The sequence below is a fragment of the Pleurodeles waltl genome, chromosome 4_2 (assembly GCF_031143425.1).
Source record: "Pleurodeles waltl isolate 20211129_DDA chromosome 4_2, aPleWal1.hap1.20221129, whole genome shotgun sequence".
In the NCBI taxonomy this organism is placed as follows: Eukaryota; Metazoa; Chordata; class Amphibia; order Caudata; family Salamandridae; genus Pleurodeles; species Pleurodeles waltl.
Genome location: NC_090443.1, coordinates 809,570,560 through 809,590,458, shown reverse-complemented (window position 1 = coordinate 809,590,458; position 19,899 = coordinate 809,570,560). Strand labels below are relative to the sequence as shown.

The 19,899-nt window shown below is 43.4% G+C and overlaps 1 protein-coding gene across 7 annotated transcripts in view; it reads left to right on the top strand.

The window, feature by feature from the left end:
• The window catches only part of MIER1 (MIER1 transcriptional regulator), a 346,656-nt gene that overhangs the window by 187,599 nt on the left and 139,158 nt on the right, over window positions 1-19,899 (top strand). For all 7 annotated transcript variants that reach the window (XM_069232476.1, XM_069232475.1, XM_069232479.1 and 4 more), the window contains 2 exons: window positions 3,415-3,566; window positions 17,042-17,123. In XM_069232476.1, coding sequence (XP_069088577.1) covers window positions 3,415-3,566; window positions 17,042-17,123 — 234 coding nt within the window. The remainder of the gene's footprint in view (window positions 1-3,414; window positions 3,567-17,041; window positions 17,124-19,899) is intronic.

Genomic DNA, 19,899 nt, shown 5'->3' with positions numbered 1-19,899 from the left:
ACCACTAAGGATACCATTCCTGTGTGGTGGGAGAAACTTCTCCTGGGGTGGAACCTGTACCAAGGGAGCCCTCGGCTACCACAGCTGGACTCCCAGAGGTAAAAGTACCTCTCTGTGGAACCACTAAACCAGATGTGCAAAATTGCACTGTTTTAGTAAATAATTATGAGGACATTTAGTCATGAGGCCTGTAGGAAAGTGCCACATGTTCATCCACACTTTTTGCCTGGTAATTGATGCAATTTTGTCTCAAAGTGCACCCGTTTCCTGCTAACCAGTGCCAGATCTCTTTCCCTAAAACTGTGGAATTGTTCCCCAGTTGGCAATTCTTTGCACCCTGACCCCGGCAAGTCCCTAGTAAATATTACCCCTGGGACCTAGGGCACAGGTACCAAAGAGGGTCCCCAAGGGTTGCAGCATGTATTGTGCCACCCTCAGGGACCCCACACCTAGCACATGCAAACTGCCATTGCAGCCTGCGTGTCTTGGCGCAGCTAAAAGTGAAAACACAACAAGGCACACAGCCTGTGTTCCCTGTCCCCTGAAACTGCGTGCAATACATATGTCACCCTTACAGCCCTAAGGGTGGGTGCATTATATTACAGGCTATGTCGATTCTTAGACATAGTTGGTGAACAGGGAAGCCATTTTAAGTACATGAGTTGGACACTGGTCAATATGAGTTCACTAGCTATATGATGGCTTCACTAAAAATAGGGATGTTTGGTATCAAACATCTTGTATTAATGAACCCTCATTGATGCCAGTGATGGATTTATGAATACATGCACCCAAACCTACCGACTACCAGTGTGCCGACTGACTAGTTTTAGCCAGCCTGCATCCACCAGACTTGATGCTGGCCCCCCAGGGTGAGAGCCTTTGCTCCTGGGTGGTCAAAAACAAAGCCAGCTCTGGGAGAGGTGGTTATACCCCTCACCCAACAGAATGACCTGCAACTATGCATTTCAAGGCAGTGGGCTTCAAAGATGCCCACATCCCTTGGTATGCAGATCTGGCTTCACTCAAAGGAGAGATGTCGACCCCCCTGCCCTAGGGCTCATTTGGCACCTAGACAGGCAAGAAGTTTAGTGTTCTGAGAGGTGTGTCCACCCCTCAGGTCAGTCCCACCCCTAAGGTGTGCTGGCTGATGTGAACACAACATTTAGAAGTCTGCCATCAAGGTGTTGGCAGAAGTAGAATCTCTGGGACAGGATTATGCTCACTTCCCACACGAAGTGGTCGTATGGGGGGGCAAAGTGACCCCAGGGGTATGTAACCCATTGGCTACAGCCATACATGCCTCTAAACGTCTTTAAATTCAGTGTTTAGAGGAGCCCCTGGCACCAGGAAATCAGATTCCTTCTGGCCTGCAAAGATGGACAATCAAGAGCTGCAAAAGCCAAGCCAGAGGAAGAAACACATGACTTGGCCCCAGCCGTGCCAAACTGTCTGCTGTTCCCACCAATTTACACCAAAGTGCACTCTTCCTGCAAGCTTCTATACCTCCAAAAGCTTTGGAGCATTGCCTGCTTTCAACAAATACTCAGGGGCTCCCATGGAGCAGCAGAGCTGCTTCCATGCATCTTGCAGGCACCCCACGAGACCTAGGAGGACACTGGACTGCAAAAACCAGACATTGGAAAGCACTACTGCACCTGAGCTGCCTAGCCGGAGTTGCATTGGGCCAACGGTGCTGTTGCGTAGGCTCTCATTATCCTAATGAGACTACTGGATTTTGGCAGCAGAATCACTTGCACTGTGAGAGAATGAGTCTGAACACACTACAGGTGACACCTGCTGGCTTAATCTGGGTTTTGTTCCGGCTAACTAGCAGTGCCTCATCTCCACCCAAGAGCAGGGATGATTGGGCAGCTGAGTGCATGACACAGTTGACTCCTCAGGGAACTCGTGGTCACTCAGATCACATCCATTTCTCTCAGTTACATTAATCTCACATATACAAGGACAATCAGATGCAGAATAAAATTCAGTAAGATTTTATTGAAATAACTGCATCTTAGATAATAAAGCATCTACTGAAATAACTAGGACGATGAAGCATGACCGGTTTAAAATTGTGACAAGGCCTAGTTTGCTAAAATAACGTGTATGAAGCTATAACTAAAATGGCTACACAACAGTGCCAACATGGTCCCCCAAACCCTCCAGAGACAAAGCCCACCTTGGACTTGTCCACTGTAGAGTCACCGACACAGCAAACAGCCTCTGGCCGCAGTCTCCCTAAACTGTGAGTGCTCCTAGTGGAGAAAACCCAACACCCCAGGACACCACTGCACCCGTTGGCCTTGGAGATGAGGACCAAAGGTGTCCCTCCATCTCCTGAGCATCTCTGGACTTGAACCAACTTGCTGGTTCTCCTCGACTGGACTCCCTGTCTAAACCTGCAGCCTCTTTTCAACCGGACCTATCCCTGTTGACTAACACTGGACACCCAACGCCGTAGTACACCTCTGCATCCTGCCACCACTGTGCTGCCCGGTGTGACCTGTTGGTGTAAACCTGACCCTTTCCCAATACTGACCTTCCGTGGAGGAGATTGGTCCAGTGACTGCAGTATACCATATTTGTTTTTCCTCCATAGGATAACATTGCAGCTGTTCAGAATTGCTCTGTTGACTTTTCAAACCTTTAAAGATTCTTCTTGCAAAACGTACTTACCTGATCGGATTGATTCTGGTGCCTACACATATATAAAGATACTTGTTATTTTAGTAAATTTGTGTGGCTCTCCTTATTGCGTCACGTGTCTCATTCATTGAGTTGTGTGTTTTTGAAGATGTCTAACGCTCCTCTCTGATAAGCCTAAGGCTGCTTGACCACAATACCCCTAAAAAAGAGTACCTTGGGATTGCTACAGCAAGCCCTTGTCCACTAGTAAGGGAGCCCCTGGACTCTTTAAACGATAATTCTCATTTTGATATAACATATAAAGGGCCAGCCTCCTACAAGCCGTCCTCCAGCTGCTTAGATTCTATTCTATGAATGCTGTGCATGTGCAGACAAAAATCTGTATAACTATACAAGGCATTTGACTTAAAGCAAATGTTTCTATGCGCCTGTAGAGCAATAGTTTTAGTTTAGTGTCTTCAAGCCTCTATTTTCACAGCGGAACATGTCAAAAGTTCATGAAAATATTTTCAAAGTGACTTTATTTTGTAATATTTATTGTTTATGTATTCAGCAATTTTTCACTTATTGGTGTTTGTGTCCCCTATGTTTACTATGACATAGTGCTCATTTTTCTCATACCACAGTTATCCATAAGATATTTTGTTGATTATAGTTGTTAAGACATAATAGCACTCAAACCATTTTCAAAACCCAATTATTTATCAGCAATATTGGACAGTTTAGAATATTTCATGTTTAATGTTTTGTTTTTGTTCACAGTGTATGAAAATGATGACCAGCTTTTGTGGAATCCTGATTTTGTGTCAGACGAGCAAGTCAACGAATTTCTTAGTGAAGCTTCTAGACGTACAGGGGAAGAGAAGGGTCTTGATACAATTCCTGAAGGATACCATATTAAGGACAACGAACAGGTATACAGTTGTTTTGTAAATTGAGATGTTTTCCATTTGAAGATCTCCTAGTACCCCTGTAGTTTCTGGTCTTTAGAACAAGTGCTGGAGAGAGTGCAACAGAGAAATATTGTGTGGCAGTTAACACTGCTGCTCCTGGTTAATCTGCCCCTGCACTTGAGAGGAGACCTTGCAGACCCTATGACGGGGGGGCACCAGTCACAGGCTACACCATTTCTTGTGGAGCTTTCAAAACCCCATTCAGCAGCTAGAGTACACTGTGGAACCCTAACAAGTTTGCGTCTTCAGTTCAGTTCTGCATTGGCATGCACACCATGTTTTTGAAAAATACCAGACTCTCAAGGGTGAGTAGTTTTCGACTGTTGTTCACTGGGGGGAGAAAGAAGGCTATGGAAATTCTGAGCTCATGCGACCATCCACGTCCATAACCCCATCCCAAAAGGAAACCAGAATGGTCATAGCCCCTCCATGACAGAGTTTGTATGCCCCTGATAGCCCTCTGCTCATGCCTGTGTGTGGGTAATACGGCCAGGCATGTTTGAAATTGACAAAAAAAAAATGGATTTAGTCCCACATCTCTGTACTAGGGGGTGAATGTTTGACTTTGTTCAGCATTCCGTCCATCACTTGTTCTTTTTTTTCTCAAATTGAAGCACACTCTTTGTATTGCAGATGTCCTAAATGTGTAACCGAGTAATCTATACAAGTAAAGAGAGCACCCACTTTATCTGCAGCCACTTGTTTGATATATGATTCATTATATTAAAAACAATTAAAACAATTGTCTGTTGCAGTCTCAATCCCCTTTGCCTTCAGATACAGTAAGAATTTTGAAATTATGTCTCAGTTCACATAGAAAGTAGCATGCAAAGTCAAGGTATGAGAGTTTGTAAGTCAGAAAAACAACGAACTGAACTATGCATGGCCGCATTCTTTGGAGTCTTTCTGCAGGCCTCATAATTGTTGTTCAAATACTCAGTAACAAACACCCCATCATTAAGCAGACTCTGATAAATATTGCAAGTATTCGTTTGACATGGCCACATATGTAGCAATAGATTGCTTTCCTTTTAGCATCCAAATAATGTATTAAAATGTACATTTAAAATTGTCATGCTTGATAAATTAGTTCCCTATAATTATGTTGGTGAATCAGAGACTGGGGAATTGTAGGAGTGCATGCACATTTTCATTTACTCATTTGGCATTGGAGGGCAAGGTTTGCATTTGGGATTGTTGCCATTTACACTTCTCTAATACAGTTCAGTAGCTGCCTTCAATTGGGAAATGCAGTTTGAGTGGTTAATGTGTCTTGTTACTCAGGTATGATAAGTGGAACACTGTCCAACACTTGTTTTGTATGGCTATCGGGTCGATTGCTGTACAAACTCTTAGACATAAAGGTTCTATCAGTAGTGTTTTACATGGTCTCCCTGCCATTGCATTGCAAATTAAGAATATCTGGAACTGTTTTTCTGAAGGCCTAAACAGACGGTGAATCCTCTACATATCTGTTAATGGATCTTCATTATTATTTAAATTGTTAGACTTTGGCTGAAAGTTCACCAGAATCCCTCAGTTTCATTAAAAATGTTCTTAGAATACAAATTAATTTTATAGAAAGTCCTATTGTATCCTCTTAAGGTTGAGAGGCATTAGCCTGTCATAACACCTTGCTCTCTAGCAGCCATCTCAATTCTGTTTTCCACTCATTGTCAGAAGATTCTAGAACAGCTTTAGCTCACTTTTTCTTCAGAGCTTGTCCTTTTTCCTTTAGAAGTATGTATTTGACAGTTTAGATCTATCATTTACATAGAATAATCTGTTTTTCTTCCTCGTGCACTGTTTTCCAGTTTGCAAACAGCAATGGCTGTTTTAGGTCTTGCCTACAGGCTGCTTTAAGCTGGTTGTTGTTGAATACCTATTGCAGGAAATACAAATACTAAAGTTGGGCTTTGGGCCAGCCCACAGCTAATGTTGATTTGCTCTCTTGTCAATCTCATTTGCTTCTGTGATTAATTTTCTTCCTACATGTGTTCCTTCCCCTTGTACATAGCTTGTTTTCCATCTTTTTCACTGGGTGACTTGCATCCTTCCTTTTCTGACATTAAGAGAGCCTTTTTTTTTCTTTTCTTTTTTTCCCAACACTCCATGTTAGTGCATGTGTAATCTTGCTCTCTCTTCATGTGCTACTAAACCTTATACCTGCCCCAAAGTGCTCCTGTTTCCTTGCATAGCTCGCCCTGTGCTTCCTCCACCCTTCTCTGCCTGTTTTCTCCTTCTTCTTCTTTTTGTTTTTTAAAGTTCTCCCACTGATCTGCCCCAGGCTTTTGTTTGTTCCTCTGATCCCCACTCCCTGTTGCTCCCTCTGTATTGACTTCTCCCCCATTCACACCCTTTGTGGCTCCCCCACCCTTCTTTGGCCGTCTTTTTCTTTTAAGAGTTTTTAGACATGTTTTGGGAGGTTGTAACTGGCTGCTGAGCTGTCCTTTTTTTTTTTTTAGAGTGCTTTTGTACACCTTTGCATTCATTCTTTTATTTACTGGTCCAAGATTGGGTTGCACCAAGTTGGAACAGTAAACAAAATGAATTGGTGGCTATGCAGGCCTCAAAAAACCATTAAAATGTTACTAGACCTGCAGGTCTAGTAACTTCAATGATTTACTTGGCCTAATAGAAATGTACTTGACCCTTAAACTGGTCTCAAATTGTGTGATCTTAGGTGAATATTTTATTTTACAAAGCCACCTTTTTCCTCATTGTCACATATGAGTGCACAATCAGATATATGATTTCAGAATTTCTGCTGTACAAAAAACTCTACGAATCGTTTGCTCCATGTAAAAGACTCTAACCCACATATAGGGTACACATGATTCCTGACTTGCCTCTTAGTTTACTTATAGCAGTGGTTCCCCACCTATGTTCCGGGGACCCCTGGGGGTCCCCGGAGCCACCTCACAGGGTCTGCGACTGCTCAGAAAAATAAATAATATTAACAGATTAGGCCCCTAGCTTTCAATAAGGACTCGGTGGAGGGGGGTGGGGGAAGGGGGGCACCCGGATTCCAATAATGATTCAGTGGGGGTCCCAGTAATGATAAAATGGGGGTCCACAGAAGTCAAAAGGTTGGGAGCCACTGACTTATAGCATTGCCATCAGGTTAGGGGTCGGAGTGTTTCTCAGTCAATGTTTAAACTCTCAGTTTTAATAAATAAATTACTAAAGCATGAGGTGGTAGCGCACTGTCATTTACAGACAGTAAATTTCCCATTGAAATGCCATAACCTTTCTTACTAACTTGCAGCTTTACTGATGAAACGATATAGTGTATAAACAATAATCTGAGAAAACTGCATTTCAGAAATCATATTAATTATTTGCACATCACCAAGAAAAGTGTTTTGATTTGTTTTCATCAGATTCAAATATTTTTCATCACACAAGTACAACAAGCATTGGCAAAGCCAATAGGTCTCACTTTCGCAAGGATTGGAGCTATTGCCATTGCAAGTAGACAGTGTCTTCTACCCATGTGTTATGGAGTGGATGTATATTGTGTGGAGTGGAATTATGTGGATTGCAGTTGTTAGTTGTGGAACTGTGTAGCATGGAAATGTGTGGTGTGGAGTGGATTTGTGTAGTGGAATTATGTGTCATGGTGTGCAGAGGAATTATGTGGTATTGAGTGTACTGTAATTATGTGGAATGGGATTGTGTTTCATGGAGTGTAATTATGTGGAATGATATTTTGTGTTGTGGGGTGGTATGTAGTGAAGTTTATATGTTGTGGTTTGAACTTTGTGGCACAATGTGGAATTATGTGGTGTGGATTGGATTTATGTGATGTATTGTGTAACTGAGTTGAATTAGGTGGTTTGGTGTTGAAATATGTGGTGTGGAATTGAAAATGTGTGGAGTAGAATGGTGGCATGAAACTGTGGCGTTGAATTATACTGATTGTAATTACGTGGCATGGTCTGGATCTATGTGGATCGTTGCCAAGTAACATAAAGTGTTTTTTTGGGGGTGCATTTATGTGGTATTGAGTAGTGTAATTATGTGGAGTTGAGTCATGTTGCGTTGAGTGGTATTATGTGGATTGTAATTATGTTGGGAAGTGTTGAATTGTATGGCAGTGAATTGCATGGTGTTGTGTGTCACACTAAACATTCAGGTATGCTACACAGAATTGGAAGCTTTGACTCAACATACAGAAAAATGGATAATAAGCAATCACTGGGAATTAAAAAAAAAAAAAAAAAAAATAGATCTGGCTGTTCCCTAAAACGAAGAGGTTAGCTGTCCCTTATCATCATGGCTTGTGAGATATGGTGTATTTATTTGGAATGCCTAAACTTTTATTATAAAAAATATTAAAGTAAACAATACATTTCTCAATATTTAATATTCCTTCAGAGATTGGGAAACATCTTTCGATCGTTCATCATAATGAAACCTAAAGACCATTCCTCACCAGTGAGTGTATATATAATTGCATGTTGTTGGGAAACCAACTTTAATCGTAGTGAGCTGAACATTGGCTTTGTTTTGGTTAAATTACCCCTTCAGCCAGTCTGCACTTGTTATTGAAAACCACTTTGCATTCAAAGATATTGGTTAGTATCCTTGCTCGAACATTTTAGAGACATTACAGCTGCTGTCAGGCCATGTCTAGATTATCTCCCCGAGAAAAAGGGGGGTATTTCTCACACTGTTGCTTTGCTCAACCTGCAATATTGTGTCATTCAAAATATCACACAGTGTACTGAAATGTCACCCATAACCTGAACTAAAAACCTGAAGTCACACATAAGGACGTCTCATTCCTTAGCGAGACTGTTGGCTTAGGGGTGACAGCACGTTTGTTTGTAGGTGACTGAGTCACTCCTACAACAAGTAGCAACTGTTGGCCCAACCTTCTTGGCTCACAAGTAGTACCTCACCAAAACTCAGACAGTAAACGTGATTTCTGGCAGCCTTACGCTTGGATTCTAGATGCGATTTCTCATGGGAGTCGTGGTGTAAGGAAAGTTACCCTTTTCTCTTGTTGGAAATAAGTCTCATAGACACATAGGCAATGAAGGGGACGCAGGAGAGTTTTCAATATATTTATTGAAAAGACCGCAATCTACGGTAAAATGCATGAATTGCAATGATTAGGAAAATGAACAATAATAAAAGCTAAATTGTGAAGATGAATTTTGAATATGAAAACCCTCACCATATTGCAATAAACATAAGATAGGAAATTCTTAAGAAAGAATGCCTAATCTCTACCCTAATGAGAGCTAGGTGTGATAAACCATAATCTGCTAAAACCATGTTCATGAGAAGCTCCCTCCCTCCCTCGTTACCTTCGAATGAGGTCGCTAGATCAGACTCTGTGAAAAGACACAAAGGCTGAGTTCTGCAGCAAGAGGACGTGTAGCATAGATGGCTTCTGGAAGGAACCCCTCTAATGACCTTGTCTGTGTGTGGTGTATCTATATGGCTCATGTAGGACTCCTGACGCAGGTATGTTCCTAAACAACTATAATGTGGCAGACTTGTGTCTGCAATTACATATACAATCCCTAACAAGTGCGCATTATGTTCCTGTCAAACGTAAGTGAGAAAGGGACATGATGTGACGGTACCTACGTACGTCACTGAGAATGACGCCTTCTCAGAATGGCACTGCTAAGCAAAAGCAAAACATTTCTTATAAAATATTGGCAGCTGCAAAGTGCTAAAAGAAATAATAAAATAAATGGACTGAAACAGAGCATGCTAAGTGGGTATAAGATCACTAGGTAAAAAGGGTAACAGGCCTGCAAGCCGATGGCTAAGCTGACTCCTGTGCCCCGAAGGGGAACTAAAATGGATTTACCACAAGGAAAACTAATGACTCTGCAGCTATAGTTGTAGACATTTGTCGCATTGAAAGGCATATGTGCTAGAAAGTGTCTCTTAAGATGCAACCATGTTTCATAAAGTTGACAAAAGAATTGCTAAAGAACTCTGTACGAGAGGCCTTTAGCGTATTAGAGAGAGAAAAAAACAAGACATCCGTTTGTTTTTTGAAAATGTTTTGATTCTCCTTGTTTTACATATGTTCCTGCATTCCACGGTGTGCATAGCGTACTATGCTATGAAATCATGCGTGGGAGGGCAAACGTGTGGAGTTCGACACATGGTACGAAAGATAAGAAAACAGTGAGTAGATCTGCGTCTGCTAGAGCTGGATGCTCTTTCTGTGGAGTGAGAAACGATGCAAGCAGGGTGCAAAGCAGCAACTGCCATCAAATTAGGGGATGGCAGAACACTGACAACTTTAATCTGCATGTTCTTGGGCAGTGATTCATTATCACAATCAAATGATACACTAGAGGCTTCCCATTGGAAATTAACATAGTTTTTAGGGCAGGGCACACAATTGCACACTGATGTTAAATGCGCTCCCTGCTCGGCGATAGATGGACCTGCGCTTTACAGCTGGTACAATCTCTTCACATCTGGGTGTCTTTTTATTTCTTGAAGCTTTCTTCAGTCAAGGCAATGCTACTTCGGGCGCTGTGCAGAAACGAAAGAAAGGTGCGCAGCCTCCCAAAGCGGCTGCCATGCTTATAGATGAAGCATTGTGGCAGTGAAGCAGGTGCTGCAATGATCAAATGCTGACCGTTTCTACAGCTCAGGCTATTCCAGTGTATATATAAACAAGTGGGTGCCATGCAAAAACAAAAGAAGGGCGTGTGGCCGCCATGCTTAAAGATGAAGCACGGCGTCCGTGAAGTCAGGGGAGGGCATGGGGAAGGCAGCAGTAATCAAAATGAAAAATAATCCCACAAAACAGATAAACAGCCAGAGCCTAAGGATAGTACTTGGAATTTTAAAGGACATTCAAACAAACAAACAAAAAGCAGTAGGAGGGTTGTAAGCCCACAAAGAAGTAAATCTCAAAAGCTCAGCCTAAAAACGGGCTTTCACAACTCCTGAAATATATTTTGAAATGCTCGTACAGTTGACTTATAGGCTATTTAAATGTTGTGTGCTAGGAAAAATCTGACACCGTACAACCTTTTATTTCACCTTACTTGTACAGCAAATCAGACACTTCTCTTTACAGAATCCTGGAACGTTGCCGCTAGAGAAGTAAACTGACTTCTGTACGCTATCTGTGAACACAGACCACATGTGACAAGATAAAAACTAGATGTAAAGGCATCATTATTGCTCCTTCACTTTGAGTGAATGGAACACCTGTTCTTTGTCAACTTCCAGAACAAGTGAGTAGGTCCTAAATATAGCTCGACCTGATAAAACCGACTCGCCATAGCGAGTAGATTTCGCAGAGCCTGCCCTGGCTTGCTGTATGCATACGTCATCCCAGGACAGTGCACCACATTGCATTCTGGTAAATGCAGTACGCTTTCTTCAAAGTTGCTGTTTTTCACCAAAGTTGGTGCAGGTAGTGCTGTTATCTCTAAATATGCGTTTCTGGGTGTAGCCCTTCATCAGCAGAAGTAGTAGAAAGCAGAGGAATGTCATCTGGTGTTGCTGAAATGTTATCCAAGTCTTTCTGTGCTTCTGAAATAATGCCCAAGTATTCACAGGTCACAATACTACTCCACAGGCACACAGGTGCATCCAAGGTGAACTTGTCAGCTCGTTGGCTCCCATGGAGCCTTTTATAAACACAAGGGGAGGGAGCACGCTGCCTCTCATCCCAGAAAAGTTCACCCCATTGCATTCTGATAAATGCAGCACGCTTACTTCAAAGTCGCTGTAGTTTTTCACCAAGTTGGTGCAGGTAGTGCTGTTATCTCTAGACATGTGTTTCTGGGTTTAGCCCTTTCTCAGTACAGAGCAATAGTAGTAGAGAGCAGAGAAAAGTCATCTGGTGTTGCTGAAATGCTGTCCAAGTCTTCACAAGTCCCTGTACCACTCCACAGGCACACAGGTGCGCCGCACTGTATGCGCACATGCCTGATTACGCATTCGCATGTCATCACTCTGGACCACTGTAGTATAACACAAAGCGAATAGATCTGCACTGGCAGCCAAAAGGCATGACGTAGAAATACGGTAAATATCATAAACATGCTGGAAAGTCAGATGGAAAATGTGTCCTTTGCCTCTCTACTCAACAAGGTTGTCTGTCCTTTTGGATAGCGATGTGATATAATTGATCTTTTTCAGTACCGGTTGTGCCTATTACCATTAAGGCATGATCCTACAAGAGACCTAGGATTGCTGGTGGCCACTCTGATGGTATTGTCTCCTTTCATTCCTGAATTAGGGTGTTAGTCCATGGCTTTTACGTCATGAAGTTGAGTGGTGAATCCTCTCAATGATAATGCACGTGGGCATCAACCCATTGTTAGATTGTTTTTTTTCTGCTGTCTGATTAGGACGTGTGTGCCTCCGGTACGTGTTTTGACTCTGTTTCGGTTTGACTTTCGTTTTTCTTATCGGTCTCCTTCAAAGTTATTGTTATCATTTCTGCTTTCTACATCTATGCCTTTTCGGAAAACTCCGCTGGTTCGACTCCGTTCAACTGATGTCTCTTTATGGCACTGACTTTTGGGGCCTACCTTTGCTGTTACCAGTCTTCCCGAAAATGCTCCACTGGAAATTAAACATACGCCCTTTCGAATTTATCCATGTTGTCATGCGCAGTACAAACACATAGACAAACATTCAGTGTGCAACTTGTGTCTATCTCCAGACCCCAAGGAAATCCGACTGCGACACGTGCAGATCCTTCAGGTCAAAGAAAACACTTGGGGGACCACAGGACTCGTTGCCTCAAGATGTCTCACAAGGCTACTGACAGCACTCCCAATGTTTTCAGTGAGGAGCATGCCCAGGAGCTACCAGACGCAAAGTGGAAACCTTCTCTCTTGACGAAAGCTCCAATTCCGTCCTCGAGGTAGATTTTAGAATACAGGAACTTCCATCTGCTCACCCAGTGGATACTACAGCCCCTCCAACCCAAGCCGACCAAAAGACCTTCGGCTTCTGTGGTCGCAAAATCAGAGGTCACCATTCCACCACTGCTATCTGGCCATTGTCAGATCCAGAAAACTGCTTGAGACATCCTGCCCTCGGGCCCAGCTCTGAAAGTACATGCCAAGCTAAAACCTTCAGCATCAACCTCTTTGGGCAGAGACCAGACTTTGGCGCCAAATCTAACTTCGGTGAGGCCCTAATTTCGGTGCCGGCCCAGTAGTCGACTTCCAACACCTCGATGCAGACAGTGTTTCTCTCTCCTCGAAGTCCAAAGCTTCGGGACCGAAACCCTCAGAGCCAAAACGTGCTAAGACTTCCTCAATCACTACTTCACCTGTTGAACCCATTTTTGAAAACCTGGACATTCGACAAAAGAAAATGCACAGACAGTTGGGGACTGGCCACATACTTGAAAAGCCTTCCTTTCCTCCACTACTCAAGAGGAAGCTGACTTTTGAGAAAGCACTGGAACTGCCACTTCCTCCTGAGAAGAAATGTATGGACAAGGATATCAGCCCTGCCTTTTTTCCACATCCCTCCATACCACCACCACCTCCACCATTACCTCACTCTCCTCCATCACCATCTCCCCCTGAAGACCTCTTAGACCTATCACCTCGGGAGTCACCACATAAAGACATTGGTGGGCACAGGGGGCCACAAAGGGATGATCCATGGAACCTGTATGATACAGATCTCAAGTTAGACAATAATCCTGACTTTTCCCAGCTCGCTCTTCTTCCCCTGAGGACACAACCTCTTATCAGGAGTCATAGCAATAGCAGCAGCTTTCCACAATGTGAAGTTTCACAGGGAGCCTCTACAGGATAAGTTCCTTCTTGACACTATTCACCACACACATAGGCACACAGTATTTGTCAATGTTAAAGGGTATGATGCAACATACTGATGAGTTTTAAGGACCCTTTTAATGCTGGGTTGTAACACCTGTGGTGGACAAAAAATATAAGCTTGCACCATCTTACCCCATCTTCATCAGAGGTCAACTGCCACCAGACTCTCTAGTTGCCACCACAGCACGCAAAAGGGCCACACTGCCTCCAGATAGAGAGAGCAGACGTAAAACGCTGCAGGGAAAAGGGTTGCAGCACAGGTTGCTAACCACTGTCATATTGCCAATTCCCTGCCTCTCCTGGTACGTTAGAATTGCACTCACCTTGATGAGATAGAGGAGTTACTGCAGTATCTCCCCAAGGAGTATAGAAAGCAGGGTCAGCAGTTGCTAGCGGAGGGACAAACCATTATGAACACCACCATATGGTGTGCGCTAGATGCAGCAGACACTGCAGCAAAGAGAATTAACACCAATATTCTCCTAAGGCGTCATGCCTAGCAAAGCATTTCTAGGTTCAAACCTGTGGTTCAACAGGATGTCTTGAACATTCCTTTTGACAAAAAGCATTTTCTCTGCCCCCAAGTAGACTCTACTTTGGAAAAGATTAAAAAAGGTACAGAGACCGCTAAGGCCATGGGAGTGCTACAGACACCTGCTCCTCTGGGGACTTTCCTTCACACAACCTGCTGTGAAGCCTATAAGTCTACCTCCCCAAGGCTCCTTTACCAAGAGCTACTACTGTGGCTCATTTAGAGACCATAACAACAAGGGTAGATGTAAAGGTACCTCCCCTTCTGGAGCCACACCCTCTACTAAGCAGTGTCTACCCTATCCTACACCGCCCCCCCCGATCACACAACACCTGTCGGGAGCAGACTGTAACATTCTAATCCAACGTGGCTCAGGTTATGCTCTCTGTACTTCATAATCCCTCAAAAAGATGGGTCTCTAAGGTCAATGTTAGACCTCAGGCCTTTAAACAAATACATCCTATCAGAGCACTTCACCATGGTCACCGTACAGGACATCATTGCACTTCTTCGACAGGGCAAATTTATGGAAACACTAGACCTAAAGGGTGCCTACTTCCACATACCAATACAACCAGTTCATTGCAAATACTTAAAATCTCACCTGGGCTCGTCAACCTTCGTTCACAACACTACTATACCACTCTGTAGTCCCACACGAGAAACTCCCCAACAGGTCAGACCTTCTTACGCAAAACCACACACAAATCAGATATTCAGATCCCAAAACCCTCAGCCTAGCAATTTGGTTCCTGAGGTCATAGATTTTGGGTACCTCATCTTAGCACCGGGATGTGTGGATATTTGTGAATAAGCGTGTGGTCCGTTCACTAGAGCCTGCTATGCAGCAAAATGGAAACATTTTGTGTGCTACTACAACCCAAAACAAATTGACCCTTTCAAAGCCACTGTGCAAGACATTGTCTGCTACCTACTTCACTTACAAAAGGCTGGATTAGCCTTCACTTCTATACGGTTACATCTCGCTGCACTGGCTGTCTATCTCCAAAACAGACAGCACCTTTCTCTGTTCAAAATTCTGGTAATCAAAAGCCTTCATGGAAGGATTTGATTTTTTCCACCAAGGGTTCCTCCTGCACCTTCCTCGAACTTTAATGTAGCACTCACAAGACTCATGGGTCCCCCATTTGAACCCCCTACACTTGTGCCCTCTTCAATTCCTTTCTTCAAGAATGCATTTTTAGTCGCCATCACGTAACGTAAGCGTGTTAGTGAAATCCAGGCTTTAACTCTACAAGAACCTTTCCTCCAAATACACAGGCACAAGATGGTTCTCAGCACCAATCCTAAATTCCTACCTAAGATAGTGTCAATTTCACCTCACCAGTCAATTGAGTTACCTTTTTTTTCACTTCAGCCAGATTCTGTTGTGGAAAGAGCTTTTCATACATTAGATGTCAAAAGAGCACTTATGTTCTACATTGATGGAATTAACACTTTCAGAAAGTCTAAGGAACTTTGTCTCCTTTTAACACCACACAAAAGAAACCCTATATCTAAATCAGGCATAGCCAGATGGATAGTCAAGCATATCCATACTTGCTATGCTAAGTGTAGGAAGCTGGCTCTTTATATGTCATACAAAAATGAGATATACCATACAGAGAGTCCAAGGGTTCCTATATAAGTGGACAGGGGCTTGCACTAGTAATTCCAAGGTGCTCTCTCTTAGGGGGTAGCCGGTACACTAGAGGCCTCAAATGGCAGCTTTCACTGCCAACGCCCTGGTCTGAATTCAGGCCAGGGCTGTAGGTAGCGAAAGCTGCTGTTTCAGTCCTTGTTTGTGCCCTATTTTGCACAAACAATGACAAAGCAAAGAAAGAGGCGAGGACTTGGGTCCTCCACGTCGTCTGACGATGACTAGTCCTCTTCAGCGGCTGCCTCCCTCCTCTGCTCCAGTGCGCACTGCAGTCCAGTAATGGGCTGCACAGCGCAAGCGCAGACCATCTGCGCTTGCCCTGTGCAGCCCATACAGGAGTGCAGCTCTCTCTGTTTCCCTCTTTCTCTTTTATTTTCCATTTAATTCTCTTTTCCCTTCCCGTCTCTGACGGGATCTCTCTCGAGGTTTACAACCAGTGCCAGGCTAATTGACTTTTAAGTAGTTCTCTTACATGCTAGGGGGGGCTATGGTACTGTGTGTTTTTTTTTTGGGTGTGTTTTTTTAAAGCCCAAAAACGTTTTTGCCTGTAGCAACTTATTATGATTTCTTTAAGATTGGCGAGAGCCCGGCATACAAACAGTGTTTTGCAAAAACCGTAACCAAACAAAAATTGTCAGAAGGCAGGCGTCCAACTCCAGACCTGTTTTAACATGTTGCTTGTGGGAATTTGAGCAGCCTACTAGTGTCTTCAGTAGAAACATTTTGCCAAGTCGTATGGAACCCAGTATTGCACTGCATTCCGTGTGCATGGATGGAGCACATGTAAACTTACATGGTAGGTTGACTCAGGAGTATAGAGCTGAGAGGACTCTCTCTTGGATTTCCACTGGAAATGTGCTGCACAAAATTGAGGTACACTATCAGACTAGCAATGTGTGTTGCTAGTATTAGTAAGGTCTTTGTGAAAATTCAGTTTCCTATGTGTGTGAGGGATGGAGACGGCAATGTCATTAGATGTGCCAAACCATCGCCTTAGATGTGCACAGCTGTTTGCTGTATCCTGTTCTTTCAGTTTTTCCAGTGTAAGCATGGTGTGAGCGCTTGTCGTTGGGGTGAGTTGATAAACTTGTTGGGGCAGTGAGGTGCTGAGAACAAAAAGAGCTGGGCCAGTGAGCTGAAGACTTTGGCGTTCAGCTGACCAAACTGTAAATACATGCTAGTATGAGCACATATGTATTTATTGTTGTATGTGTTGTGTGTGTGTGTATATATATATATATATATTTATTTATTTTTTATTTATTTTTTTTCCTTTCTGTTACGTATTTATGTTTGAGTTACAATCATTTGAAATTAGAGTTTACTAAAACCTTGGTGGCGACCTAGAATGTTTGACTTGAGCTAGTCATCCTTCTTTAAAAAATAAGTTAAAATAAAATGGCCTAAGGTGCTTATTTTATTTTTACATTTTTAGGCATTGTATGAATTGGTCAAGTGTAATTTTGATACAGAAGAAGCCCTGAGACGATTAAGATTTAATGTGAAGGCAGCTAGAGGTAAGCACAGGAATGACTTTTCACAAGCTCTGAACGTTGGCTTTTTAGATGTTTTTTGTTTCTGGTTCTATGGTTTAACTGCTTGTCCTCTGTTTGCAAATCCCAGTGATACCCTTTATAACATTTATTAATTAAAGAACATGTTTACTGGGGGGGGTTGCAGAAGTTTAGAAACTCACTCTTAGGCTTTTGTGTAAAAAACATAAAGAGTTTGTTCATGCCTAATGTATTTAGTAAGCAATGGACCATGACAGTCGTTGTGGTGAGTAATAGGTGGTTTTGGCAGTCAGAAGCAGGAAAAGTGTTGGGAGAAATTTGTAAATAGCCTGACCACTGACAGTTGCATGGGGTAGCATTCCAACTCATCATCGTTTATTTTTGCCCAATGTGCCGTCTCAGATTAGACCCAGCCATGAGCAAATCCACTTTGGTCCAGCCCGGTCATTGAATCCAGGTCCCCTCTGAACCAGAGCACAAGTTACCCAAGACCATTTGAGTCCTAGTTGGGCCTTTAAGTCGGGTTTAGCTTTGTTTCAGTAGCAGAGTGAACGTAGGACCCAAGTCTAGGTATATCCTTGCCCACTGAAGGCATTAAATAGGATACACACAAAGCGATGAGGCATGCTTGCAGAGGGTCTAACCACTGGCAATCGCTTGGGGAAGCATTCAAGTCCATCTTTTTTTGTTCACTGTGCCACTTCAGATTACACTGAGCCAAATGCAAATCAGATTTTGTCCTGCTCTAGTAGGAACAGTCCAGCCTGAACTGAAATAAAATGCCATGTTATCTCAAAACTGGAATCTCCTTATCCCTAGTTATTTATCTTCGGTGCAGGTTCACTTGCCAAATATATTTGGATGAGGTGATCTCACACATGTAACGTTGCATGCTTCATCATTGGTTACCACATCCCACCCTGGTAAGGTAATATCAGTGTTGAAGCCACCTTAAATAATGAGGGAGTTGTTATGATATATTAGTTAACTTGAGCAAGAAGGTGTTCCCTCCAAGTCTACCACCAGGCCTCAAACCCAATCAATGCTGAGGGTCTAGAGTAGGCAGAGTGCCACCTCCAGTGTCTCTCCAGTCTTTCGGCTCCAGTTGGCATAGAGGCAAGACATCAGACCCAAATCTAGACTGGACCAAATACCTTGTACCCCATCGGCCTCCCGGCATTGATAAGCCAAAGCAACCCTTGAAGCCGAAAGACTCATCGGTGTCAGTACCTCATTTGGGTTGTCTGCCCAACGGCATAGTCGTTATCAAATACCATCATCCCAGAGACCGCCATCCACTACTGGTTCGGATTCTCATAGGTTAATCTTATAATACTGTAGGGTTATTCGCTGGAATGCTTTTCCACCCCACCAAACATTCAACCCCATGCATGCGCTTTAAGCGTAGATCAGCTCCTCTTTCTTCAAGAAGAAGTGCACAAGCTTATGCTCAAAGGGGCCATAGACCTAGTGCTCCTCCAAAACCAAGTCAAAGGATTGTACTCTCTGTACTTTTCTACTCCGCAGAAAAGACGGCTCCAGCAGACTGATCTTCAACCTTGACCCCTTAACAGATACATCCTCTTAGAACATTTCCATATGACAACCCTACAGGATGTTCCCCTGCTGTAGCAAGGAAACCTTATGAATGTTCGAGATCTGAAGGGTGCCTCCTTTAACATCCCAATGCATCCTGCTCATAAGCACTACCTTTACTTCATTATAAGTGGTTTACACTACTAATTGACGGTGTTACCCTTCAGGGTTACCACAACCCCAAAAGTATTTACAAAACACCTAGTGGTCATATCTGCCCACCTCCGGAGGAGTGAGGCAAATGTCTTCCTCTCTCAGTGATTGACTTATCAAGAGTGTGGGCAGCCAGCAATGCCTATGATGCCATCTCCCTACTATACAGATTGGGATTCACAATAAATGCTATCAAGTCCCACCGTCGGCCCCTACAGTTTCAGTGCTTTCTAGGGTCAATCCTCAGTGCTGTTACAGGCAATGCTTAATCCAATCTTCAGAGTACTAGCTTATTAGCAGCTGCTGCCTTATTTCAGCCAAATTGTCCCCTTTGTCAGAACAGCTATGCATTTCTAAGGAACGATGGCTTTGTGCATAGCCATAGTTACCCATGCCAGGTTGTATGTGCGCCCATTGCAGGAGTGCCTCCCGGCACAGAGGCCACAAGTGGAGGGTCATCTACATGATCCAATGTTCGTAAGGGCTCTCTGCTTTGGTGGGATAGCAACAATCTGTTGCCAGGCAGGCCCTTTGCAGATCCCATTCTACAGGTGACCATCACCACAGACTTTTCTCTTTCTGGCTGGGGGAGCACATTTCCACATCATGACAGTTCAGGGTCTCTGGTCACCTCAAAAGCAAGGGTTTCACATCAACTAACTCAAGCATCTTGCCTTCCAGAGCTTTCTTTCAGAAAATTCAGAGCAAGGAGTTATTGATAATAACTGACATGACTCCTCCCTACAGAAACAGGGTGGCATTCACTTGCAACAGCGGTCAGCACTGGCTCAAAATATGTGCCATTGAGTGATTCACTAGCAGATACTTCCTGGTGGAGTACCTTCCAGGGGTAGATGACAACTTTCCAGACCTGCTCAGCAGGACGCATCAATAAGTCCATGTAAGGAAATGCCTCCTTGGCATGGTTGCCCCCTGACTTTTTGCCTTTGCTGATGCTATGTTTACAATTGAAAGTGTGCTGAGGCCTGCTAACCAGGCCCCAGCACCAGTGTTCTTTCCCTAACCTGTA